Source organism: Alosa alosa, chromosome 20 (assembly GCF_017589495.1).
Source record: "Alosa alosa isolate M-15738 ecotype Scorff River chromosome 20, AALO_Geno_1.1, whole genome shotgun sequence".
Taxonomy (NCBI): Eukaryota; Metazoa; Chordata; class Actinopteri; order Clupeiformes; family Clupeidae; genus Alosa; species Alosa alosa.
The window spans coordinates 27,324,902-27,337,623 of NC_063208.1; the positions used below are offsets into that span (position 1 = coordinate 27,324,902).

General features: G+C 45.7%; 1 protein-coding gene across 1 annotated transcript; it reads right to left on the minus strand.

Moving 5' to 3' along the window:
• Positions 1-3,914: 3,914 nt before the first annotated feature.
• On the minus strand, positions 3,915-12,367 carry tent5bb (terminal nucleotidyltransferase 5Bb). The gene is given in 3 exon segments (XM_048230481.1): positions 3,915-4,231; positions 4,234-5,062; positions 11,884-12,367. Coding segments are annotated over 3 exon segments (1,173 nt in total). The 5' UTR covers positions 12,040-12,367; the 3' UTR covers positions 3,915-4,043.
• Positions 12,368-12,722: the final 355 nt, after the last annotated feature.

Here is a 12,722-nt window from a genome sequence, read left to right on the forward strand (position 1 = left end):
TTATGGTCTGTTAGATTTGTCCCTATACGCAGGCCTGCACTGCTTGCCCACCCAGGCTGAGTTGTGTTGTGAGCATAGAGCTGGAGCTGCATGGGGTTTCTCCCACCTGTAAGGCCCTAATGCCACGAGCCTGAGCTCAAATACGGCTCTGAGGAGTCTCGAGAGTCTGGAGCCCACGAGAGACAGCCGATGTGAGAGAAGAGAGAGAGAGAGGCAGTGCGGTTCTCCCCGGCCTGTTGGGTCACCTTGGTACTTTTCCGTCAGACAGGGCAGCGGAAACGGAGGAAGAGGAATGAGTCTCCCCTGGCACCCTTTCACAGAGAAAGAGAGAGAAAGGGAGAGAGAGAGGGGGAAAAGAGAGAGAGACAGAGTGAGGGAGAGAGAGAGACAGAGAGGATAGCCGCTTTGACCTACTTCACCCTTCCTGCCAATGCTGAGAGCAGCTGAGAGCCTGGTGCCAGAACAGGACTTGATTCCTATTGGATCAGCACCGGGCTGGCGCTCAGAGCCTGACACAGGTTGGATTTGTGCCGGCCGCCATCAGAATCAGGCCAGATCAGAGGTGCGCTGAAATTTGGCAAAGAGAGATGAACGTCCCAAGTGAATGCGGTTTCTTTGAACATTGAGAATTGTGAAAAATGTAAAAGAGAGTTTGTGTAAAAATTCCAAATTGTTTGATTTTTAACAGTAACTCTTAGTCCAGCGTCTGTATTTATCCAATGAGAACTACCTTTTCAGAGTGTCTCTGTGTGTTCACAGACGTACTTGGTGAACTCAGTGAGCAAACGAAGATCTTGACGTTTTGCGAATGTTTGGCTTAGCCTGCCAGTTTGAACGCACCTTAGTGGTTCACAACCTCAGCTGCAGTCTTGTACATGGCTAGAGTTAATGGGGTCTGTGTCATGACTTGTGAGCTATCCTGAGTTCCTGCTTCTGAAAATAAAACAAAGAATTTTGTGGAATTCTGGAACTAATTGGTCTGTGACATTTTTGCCTAGGGCGTAGTTTCTAGACAGATTCTTTTATATATATAATCTTACACAGTTTGTGAGTGTGCGTGCATGCGTCTGTTTGTGTGAGAGTGTGTATTTGTGTGTGTGCAAATGTGCTTAAATGCACATGATATTCCAATGTGTTTTTAAGTGCACGGCTAAATAAAAAGTTAAATAAAGTTCAATTACCAAATGAGGAAACTCCTTCCACTTTGAAAATGGAATCTTACATTTTGCATGCACACAGTGTGTTTTCTCATTCATCAACCCATTGCTTTACTCATTAGTGGTTTATTCTATTTTAAAAGTAAAGTGTAATTTACACTGAAACCATGGCACATTATAAATACTTTCTTTAAAAAGAGCTGATTACCCCAGATTGAATAAAACATTCGTCTGACAGCATCATGCTTTTGTGGACAAAGTGGAGGAAAAAACTCCTGTTTAAATGACAGAATGCTTCTTGTGCCCGCCCTTGGGAGCTCTTAATATAACATCATGAGAACCATCCCTGTCACATACGTTTTGGTTCGACGTTCTCTCTCTCTCTCTCTCTCTCTCTCTCTCGCAGTGCAGTGCTGTGAGCTGCCTGTGAATGGATTTTACTGTGCTTTGTTAATTGCTATTCCATATTTTTTTTCCCCTTTCGAGTAATAACACAGTGTTTCAGTGGTGAGTCACGGGGCAGTGCCCAACGCAGCACACACATGCACACACACACACACGCACACGGACGCACACACACAAAGTCCCTGGAGTTTGTTTAAGAACCAAGACATCCCGTCTGTGTCGCCGGTCTGTTTATATCACCAGAATGCTTCATGGGTGTCCAAATGTCTCTCCGCAAAACAAATCCACAACACTTCTCTCCGAGAGGCGAGAGAGCGAGCCTGTCTGGCGACTAATTGTAGGTGAAAGCTGTCTTTGGGTGTCTTTGTAGCTCTCCATGCCTGCCTCTTCTTACTCTGCTCTGTTGCGCAGACTGTGAACTAAACACTTGTTTTTTTTAGACGCACTTCTGCTGAAACCGTTCCAAAGTGTAGCTTTTATCAAGGGCTTAAATCTAAGTTGACACAGGAGAAGTAACACATTACCTGATGCAGCCCAGGTAATACACCTTTAACCTTGGGAGTGTGACCTTGGCCTAGAGGCATGCAACACTGTCTCAAGCCACCGGTATCTCCACCCTCCCACCTCACACACACACCTTCTGCACAAAGCTGAATGATGAGATGGGAACATTTAGCTCTTTGGTCTATCAATCATTCGTTCCATATAACAAACCTGACAAATGTCAGAGGGTTTGCTATGAGTTATGTGCAATGACAGAGCATTTGTTTGGAAACCCCTGACACATGTGTACACATAAATGGTCAGCATTCAGTATGCAGAAGAACACACCCTCACTCACTGACACACACACACACACACAGTCGCAGTCCCATCCTTGCTTACCAGCTGGTGTTCAGCTGCATCAGTAGGTCAGCATTGGTGAATACAACTAATCCAAACGAAGCTCCAGTAGTCCTCTGAGCGCTTCAGAAACAGATGGAGGATAAGGGCAAATATGTGTTTCTGGGCTTCTGAGTGGACCGAGCTCTCAAGATGGGGACCACAAGGAGGAGAAAGAGACTGAGAGAGAAAGAGAGAGAGTAAAAAGCCAGGAAAGAAAAGAGTAGGGGAATCACAAAATGGCAGAAGAGTGAAACAGACAGCAATAAGTGGTGCCAGGAAAAAAAGAGCAGGATAGATAGAGAGAACGAGGAAAAAGAGAGAGGAGGGAGAGAGGGGAAGAGAAAATCCGATTTCCTCAATCTGACAGATTTAATACCTCTGCTCCATAAGGCTTTTAGCTATTAGCATTCCCCTGGATGACTGCCTTCATTTCTCCTCAACAAACAGGTACAGGCACCAGCGTTGATCTCTGGTGTTAAATCTGCTCGCAGCATAAACATGAACCCAACCCCTGGAAGGAAGGTTGAATAACGTACCATAGATTTGCAATGGAGGGTTGAAAATTTGAGACTGTTTTTAATTTACATACAAATAATGTACACAGTTTCTTATGTCGGTTTCAGGCACTTGGGGAGGCGACAAAAGCAACATTCCAATTTTACAAGGAAAATTCTTTGGTCCTCAGTTCTTCAAATAAAATAAAAAAAGACGTTTTAAATGCAACCACAGTCAGAACAGAGCTCGGTCCTCTGACCTGTCTTCTTTCGCTCAAAGACAGAGCGAACTATAGAATAATACAACTTATATACATTTGCTAAAGCAACTGATACATGTTGATTAACATTAGAACACATATCCAGAAGGCAGGAAGAAAGTGCGTCAACTTTGTCCCTTTGCACCCGTCACTGGGTCATTCACTTGTTTGTTTTCTTTCTGTACATCACAACATCTTAGGAGAACATGAAGAAAGAAACAACAAACACCAAAACAATGGCTCGAAACTAATTTACAGCAGTGTTCATTTTCATAACTTAGTGGGGTGGGTGACACATGAAGATTTTGGCAAGAAAAACGTAATTTAGATTTCTTTTTTTTTTTTTTTTTATCTTTCTTGTCCTCGTCCTCATTTGGTCCCATAATTTAGTTCCACATTGCTACACATGGACTGAATCCCCTAACATGACCCCTCTATACACAAGACGCACACCAATAGCTTCAAAGCATTCTATTCTGCTTTTCTTCATCTCTCTCACACACACACACAAAGACAAACACACATACATAAACACACACACTTAAACACACACACACACACACACACACAAAAAAAGACAAACACATACATAAACACACATAACAAACACACACACACACACAAAAGACAAACACATACATAAACACACATAACAAACACACACACACACAAAAGACAAACACATACATAAACACACATAACAAACACACACACACACACACACTCACATACAAGCACACACTTCCTGTCTGTCCCTTTTTTTCTGTATTTTCTCTCTCTCCGTTCTGTCATTTTCTTCTCCCTCTCTCTCTCTCTCCCTCCCGTGTCCGTAGTCCGTCTGCTCAGCTGCAGGGCAGCCATGTCTGGTAGCTGCTGCTGCAGTGATGCATGGGCGAGTGCACGTGGGCCACGTAGTAGTTGCTGAAGTTGACGTCCCGCACGTAGGGCGCCGGCTGGTAGTAGCAGGTGATGCTGGGCACGGCTGATGGCGCTTGCTCGCCAGCGCCGCGAGCCAGCGCCGAGATGAGCCAGCTGCCTGGCGCCAGGCCAGGCCCATCAGGCACACGGTGCTCTCGTCCACCACGCGCCGCAGCATGACCAGGCACTCGTAGCGCTTGTGCTCCATGCCCACAAAGTGGTTCTGCAGGTAGGCCTCCAGCTTGCGCTGCTGCTCGCCGATGTCGGGGAAGTCGATGAAGAAGCGCGAGCACATGTAGCGCTGGAGGGTCTTCATCTGCGTCTCAGACGCCGGCCGGAAGCCACGCACCAGCAGGTGGCAGTACTTGAGCAGGCCGCCACCGCGGATCTCCTCGGGGCTGCGCGTGGCGATGGTCTTGCCGCGCAGGTGGCCCAGCGCCTCCTCGAAGTCGCCGTACATGCTCTCGCCGAGCACGGTCGGGTGGAAGCTCTCAGACATGGCCGTCTCGGAGCAGCGGTCGAAGAGCAGCAGTGAGTCCAGCGCGATGTGGAAGGAGTCCACGCTGAACTCGAACTGCCGCCGCAGAGAGTCCACGAACTTGAGCTCCACGTTCTTGCCAGTGTTGTTGGACAGCGAGATCAGGCTCCAGCGGTCAGTGTCGTTGCACACCTTCACCATCTTCTGAACGTACGCCTCCTTGAGGGTGAGTGGCGTGATGCGGTCGCGGCTCACGCCGTGCGGCAGGAAGTCCAGGAGGCTGTCCAGCACCACGTCCTTGACCAGGCGGAAGGTCTTGTCGTCGGTCAGACTCAGGCCGAAGATCAGGTCCAGGTCCTTGTAGCCCAGGCCGGTGTCCTGGTGGAGGACATGGCTCGCCGCTGACCCATTCAGCTTCACGTCACGGACAACGACACCCCGTTCTTCCAGTCGCGCCCGGACTACCTGCAGGACAGAGAGAGCAAGAGAGAAGAGGGGTGAGTGAAAATTCCTTTCCGTAGACATGTATTTGCATCACTGAAGGGAGCCAAAGCTTTTATGCTTTTGTACAGTTTCCAAGTACATTAGAAATGGAACATCTGATGGAACATAGAATAGCTGTAGGATTCATTTTTGCAACAATTCCCTTCTCCGCAAGGAAGAAATTCACCTAAATACAAATGCACTAATGTCCCTATCTGATATGCTCTATTTGACAAAGGTGTAAATAGCTATTTATTTTTTCATGTTTTTTTTCTGACAAGATTGAGAATGATTCAGTATGAACTGTAGACTGCTGTCCCCATGATAGTCTTTTTCTGACCCATATTACAAATCACACATCTTTCAAAATAAGTCAGCGGCATGAAACGTAAAAATAGCATGGAAAATAATAGTGCCATTTCAACGCGCTTTGGGATCCTGGCAGGCAGACAGACAGCAAGTGCAGTGACTGCATGATGAGTTCTGACACCTAATAGAATGGGGATTAATGAGCTTCGGTGATATGCAGCTCCAGGCTGTGAAATTATAACCAGCAGAAGCTGAGACTATAGAGGTCCCAAATGAGAACTTATGGGAACTTCTCTATCCATATCAAAGTGACGCAAGGAGCAAAGTAATTATGAAATTGTGAGAAGGGTTTTTAACTTGTTTTAATAAATCAGTGGTACAAGAGAGAAGAAACTTCTAGGGCTTCCAGAAATGTATCTTCCCATAAGTCAGAGTTTGTAATATAAGAGGGAAAGTAGACACACACACACACACACACACACACACACACACACACATCTGCTCCAGGCTGGGTCTAAAGACTATGACTGGGGAAGGATAACTCCCACAAAACGTTTGGGACCATCACTGGAAGACCTCCGTCTGACCTTGAGACAGTTCTCATATAGAACCCTCTGTGGACAGCTTGGCCTCGCTTGACATCATTCGAACCCGGTTGCTTTCAAATTTACTATTGTCTGTCTCATATCGAGTATCTCTTCTATGGCATCTTATAAATGACTTGTTTTTATTGGCCAAGACGCTAGGTATCTGCCAACAGTTGCTGTATTTCTCATATGCATTTCTCGGCTGCTAAATTTAAAGCTACTTGTGTCTTGAGAAGCACTATAATACTTTTAGCTTCTTACATCATTATCTGGAAGTTAATAACTAGGGAGACAAATAACTGGACCAATCCTTGAAGGTCCCCGCAGTCTCCTCTGCTTAATGGTTCAGTCATTTCAAATAACCATTTACACAGACGAGTCAGTGGCTTTTATTCAAATGTAGGTCTCGAGTCATTACTGGCTACCGATAGACCTCCTGGACCTCCCCCCTTTGGAAAGGCTGGCTAACTGCCTCCATCACACAGACCTAATAGATCATGGCAGCATCCTACTGAGTACATTCCAACTGAAAGTGATTGAGACAGATTAAACGCCGAAAAGCAGACTTCAAACAAATGGGTCATAGTTTCACAGACGATTGTGTCACTCAACATCCGTTTCTCATTTGCTCTAATAATAATTAAATATAAAAAAAATAATATAAAGGTATCTCTGCTAACAGTCACCACATGGCACACTCTGGGTCTTTTCTATTCTATTTTGCTGTGCTTCTACCGTTTTCATTTTGGACTTAGTGGGAATTAAGCAGTTAGCAAAAAAGCTACCACTAATTCATTTCACAGTACAAAGACACATTCAGTGAGTGAATGGGATCTACTTGGCATCATCCTACCCCCTTCCTGAAAAAAAAGAAAGAAAGCGGGACAAGTGTCTCCCAGCGAGAGCTAGTTTAGTGTTCCTCTGAGCGCTCCCATTTCCCAATGTGTGTGATTCACCGGCGACACAGTGAACAAATTACGCTGGATTTCCTCTTCGGCCGCCCCCTAGACGCGCCAAGCCAGAGGGAGAGTGGAGGCCCCGCTGGGTACTGGTGCCAATGCCGGGCACATTAGGGCCTCAATGGCTCCACCGCCTCGCCAGTGTAGCCTGGCTCTGCCAATGCATTGGGCATTAGGCCTCCTTCCTCATTCACGAGTTTGGACTGATGTCACCCTTTCCCCTTCTCTCCTCTCCTCCCAAATCCACTCATCTCCTCTCCTCCCAAATCCACTCATCTCCTCTCCTCCCAAATCCACTCATCTCTCACCTCCTCCCAAATCCACTCATCTCCTCTCCTCCCAAATCCACTCATCTCCTCTCCTCCCAAATCCACTCATCTCACCTCCCAAATCCACTCATCTCCTCTCCTCCCAAATCCACTCATCTCCTCTCCTCCCAAATCCACTCATCTCACCTCCTCCCAAATCCACTCATCTCCTCTCCTCCCAAATCCACTCATCTCCTCTCCTCCCAAATCCACTTCTCTCCTCTCCTCCCAAATCCACTCATCTCCTCTCCTCCCAAATCCACTCATCTCCTCTCCTCCCAAATCCACTCATCTCCTCTCCTCCCAAATCCACTCATCTCCTCTCCTCCCAAATCCACTCCTCTCACCTCCTCTCTTCTTTCCCTCTCTTACATATCCACTCCTCTACGCTCCACTCCTTTTGCACTGTTCTCCTCTACTCTCCACTTCTCTTCTCCTTTCCTGTCTACTCTTCAGCCATCGTCTCTCCACCACTCCTCTCTCCTATTCTACCCATTCTTCTCCTCTACTGTCTGTTCTCCCACCTCCTCTCCTCTACACTCCTCCTCTGCTCTCTCCCTCTCCTCCCTCGATCTCCTGTCCACTCTCTACTCTTAGTCCATACTCTCCACTACACTCCTTTACTCTCCACTCCTGTACTGTTCTCTCCATTCTTTTACTGCCCCCCCCCTCTCTAGCCTCCTCCTCCTCACCTCCCTTCTCTCTTTCTTCATAGGCATGTGGGGGAATTCTGGACTCACCGTTGCCACCATTACACAAGCACTGAATTATGGGAGCGACCGTTAAAAGTCGGACGTTGAGTGTACCCAAATGCCATTGGCTGCTGTAACAGACAGCCAGTGGTTCTAGCGATCATCTTGAGTTATTACTCTAAAGCCCTGACATAACAGCTCTTCTTCTCCTCCTCTCCCTTCTCTCTGTCGTTCTTCCTTTCAGAGGGGTTGATGGAAAAAAGGAACCACTCAACTTACCTCTGGAAAAACAGTTACTGTGAAAAATGACACATCATCGTAAAAGAGACATTGAGTGTGAACAGGGTTCCAACATAAACGAAAGGTCAATTTATAAATGGCTGGAATTTCAAAAGGGATCAATTACAGGGATGACATTACAAGGAATTGGATTTCCAACAAAAAGAAGCTACCAGACTCTCGTCCATGCCTGGGTTTTCCGAAGAGGGGTCTGTTTATATTGGGCACGGCAGGACTTCAAGCAGATGGCGTGTGTCATAAAACTGTTCAAATATGCAAAAAAAAAAAGAAAGAAAACGAAATGTACGTTGTTAACAGATGGACCATAGCCATAAGCGTGGGTGTAATCAGTAGGTGTCTGCTGAGAGTAACAGCCATGTTCTCAATCTGATTACTACACAGTACACTGACCCCAGTAAACACTTCAAGCCCAAGCCATGGGACACAGCCGCGCACTCATTCAGACTAGACCACATAGTGCACGCAGCACACTGGAGGCAGTAATGTCACTGGACTGGGGGGCTGGGCTGGACTGGACTGGGCTGGACAGACGGAGAAAGCGAAAAGAGGAAGCTGACAATCAGCCTTGTCCAGCCTTAATAGACATGTGGGGATTCCCCAAGTTCACCTGGGAGAAGCTACGGAGAACGAACTTCCGACGACTCCGTGCAAGAGACTTGTAAAAACCGACCGCAAACAGACTAGACCGTCTGGTGTTGACATCACATCACCCTGGCGACGCACGGCCCTTATGCGCCGTCTGTTTTCCGACTCCAGAAGTCGAAGCGGCAGCGTGCCTTTTTTTGTGTGTTTTTATTTGTTGCATGATGGTCAGGGGCTGTTTTAACACGGCGTTTAACGGGTTCCTGCAGAGGGGGAAGACAAGCCAGCCGGGTTCTGGTGCCGCAGTGCACCCCAGACACCAATTCAGTGATCCGAGCAGCCAGTTCCATGTGGCCCTGCCAAGACCAGCTGTAGAGAATGAAAGTCTTATTGGTCCCTGGCTGGCATGGAATCCAAAACAATCATCATCGAAAAAGGCACAGCAGGCAGCAGAGAGAAAAAGTACATTGCTTTTTCAAGTTCTTTTTGGGAATTTTATTAGGTATTTCCTATATTTTCACAAAAGGTTGGGTGGTCATGTCAACATCCTCCTTTGGTTCACACTGTAGCTTACTCTTGGCTGAGGAAAAGGAGCTACTGTGTTACGTGATTTCAGACGCATTGTGGTGTGTTTTTTTGGATCATCATTATTGTTGTTTGCCAGGCCTACAATACAATGGTAAGAACAACCTGCCCACAACCTGCTCAAGAGGTCTGGAATGGGCTTGCCGGTCACTGTTGACTACAATAGACCACCTGAGGAATTGATTTACAGGATGAAGAGAGACAGACAGACACACACAGACAGAGAGAGAGAGAGAGAGAGAGAGAGAGAGAGAGACAGAGAGAGAAATTAATAGAGAGGGAGGTCCACATAAAGGGAGAGAATAAAATGGGGAGATGAAGAGGAAGAGGAAGAGAAAAAGATAGAGGGATAGAGATAGAAAGGGACAAAAAAGACAAAAAGTGATAGGGATAGAGAAGAGGGGAGCAATGGATGCAAAGAGAAGAACAGAGGAAATAAGAGAGTGAGAGAGAGAGAGAGAGAGGTAACCGACATCTGGTCCTCACTCAGCACAGTGATACCATGTCAGCCCAACCCTGAACCACAAGTCTACTGTTACTAGAATGACTAATCCAGATTTACCATCCCACACACACACACACAAAACAAATACAAATGGAAAAAGAAACAAGGCATTTCTACCTGCCAAGAGAATGGCGTCTGGTGAAAGTAATCTAAGAAATTGTGTAACAAAGAGGCCTAATGCATTATCTCCATCGGTGAAGCCAAAAACAGACGTAAGGGGATATCAGCCAAAATTAGTGGTGCATAGAACATTAAGATTGTATTCCACCCATTAACAAGGATTTTAATACCAGTGACAAAACAAAATAGCACATTTATAAAAAAAAAAATTAAAAAAAATACTTTTCTTTCATGATGCAGTATCCATGCACCCAAAACTGGAGAAAGTGGTATTAAGATATACACCTAGTAAAGCATTTAGATCCACTTTGTGCAGATCAAATACTCCAAACATTTGTTCAAGGTGTAGAAGCTATTGATAAAACTGTACTTGACCACAGGTATGTGCCTATGTGTGAACTACTACACCATACTGTCACTCCCTGCGCCACTGTTAGCTAGGTGGAGAGCTCTGTAGGTCTGTGGGCTGTGGAAGAACTCATAGTAGATCATAAGGCAGGAGATCGGTGTTAAATCTAAGGAGCAAAGGCCTAAGTACAACCCCCAGGGCTTATAAATGCCTTGAAGCAGCACTATTACCAGATGTCATTCAATGAGTGGGCCCTCTCACTAACAAACATCCCCATTGAAAGCCGTCCATCCACTAGCTACTCCCCACTCCCACCCCCCAATCCCAACACACACACACACATGCGCGCGCACACACACACACACAGCATCCCTTAGCTCCTTTGCAATTGCGCCCCCACCCATCCCCCTCCTCAAAAAATGCTGTCATGGGGAGAAAGTTTGGGGTCTGGTGCCGTTTTCAGTTTTCCACAAGCTTTCCAGAGGAAGGAAGCGAATGGCTGAGAAAATCTGCTAATGCTTAATGCAGATGGCAGCGTACGGGTCTGGACAGTTCCTGAGATGAGAGTTCCTTTCTATTCTTTTTCCCCTTTTTTGGAAATATTATGTATATAAACAACTGAGAGCATCTGTTCTGACAGAGTATGAATATAAAACCTAAGATAGCAAGACAGAAAATGGCTATTCAGAAAGCCTGCTCTCAATCAGAAAGTTTTCCAAAACTTTGAAGGAGGAGAGCAAGTATACCTTCGCCAATTGTTCCCTTAGCGTGCGTAAAAGGCATTCCCCTCAAAGCGCTCTGAGAAATTTCAACTGTGGTGGTGGCAGCACAAGAATTAGACAGTGGAAAGTGTTTAATTGGCATATTACCTCATCTGGACGACTTTGGTAGTCTAATACATGGCTTCATAAATGTCTAACGCACATCTGAGCGAATTAAAATGTAGTAAAATTCGTAGTTATAGAAAAGAGCAAAATGCTAAACACATTACTTGACATTTATACGACAGCACTGCTGGAAGCTTCAGAGTTAAGAAAAAGACGTTTAGTACTAAAAAAAAATAGGGTCAGTTGCCACTTATATGCAGTATAATGGATCAATTACTGAGGTAGAATATTGGTGAAATGCGCAGAATTACTGATTTTAGCCCAGAGCCCAGAATTTTCACAGCCTATAAAAGGACTTGCCATGACAAGTAGAGTGATCAACACTGGAGAGGTTCAACGCTTCTAAAACACCGACTGTGTTTCAACTATATCTCTTTTATCAACACTGTTGCAAGCATTATACATTTACACATTACACATTTAGGAGTAATTTAGTTTAATTGTCGTTGGCGCCACTATGCCTCTTCATAAACATCTTAACTCAATTTTCCAAATTACGCGGTGCGTGTCTAGGTAAGTAAAGTCTTGCAATTATTGCCCTGGTCACTGGTGCGTTTACTCTTGTAAACGGCATGTCTTCTCGCTTTTTTAACGGCACAACATCCGTCATTTTAGCCTACCTGGACGATCTGCCTGGGCTGCACGGAGAGCGTGGGGAAGTTTCCACGTCCGTGGATTGGCACGCTCTCCCCGAGGATGGAGTCCAGTCGCTGCACCTGCTCCCACGACAACACACAGAACCGTCGACTCTGCTCCGAGGCATCACCGGAGGACATGGCGAGGTTGTCGCGTGAATACTTTGTAACTGTCAAGTAGACCTCTTATACTTTGGATAAGAACTCTCGAAGCGACAAGTGACACCTGTCGTAGATGAAGTTGAAGTTGAAGTTCAGACAAGAGGAGAGATGCACATAAACCCCAACACGCATTACAGTTGAACCACGCTTGACTTTTTTCAATGTTAAAACAAAGAAAACAAATGTGTCAACTAGTGTCACCTGTTGACCACAATATTTGCGAACTGGAGATGATGAGAACCGTCGTGAAAAGTTAAGAGAGCAACTAAAATTTTAATTCCCAATTGACTGTGGTTTCCTGCCGCACCGTCTGTTCTTAAACTGCCTTAAAATGACGCGTGCAGAGGCTTTAAATGAGCTGGGATAGACAGAAACGTAGTGATTGGTCGAGAAGAGGAGGTTAATATGAATAGTCAAACGTCTATAAGAAGAGAATCCCTCAAGTACACGCCCACGCCTTCTGCGTCAGCATTTATAATGTGTTCATTGGTCGCTGCGATGGCAGAAGGGATGTATGTCAAATTTACAGTTCGCCATGTGGCGGCTAGAGGACGCGTCTTACAGTGAATTTGTTTATGTTGATGGCATGGGAGATTCAAAACACTTAAATCAGCGTTTGTTACAGAAATGTTACAATTAGGCATAAAGTTAAACTAGTTCGA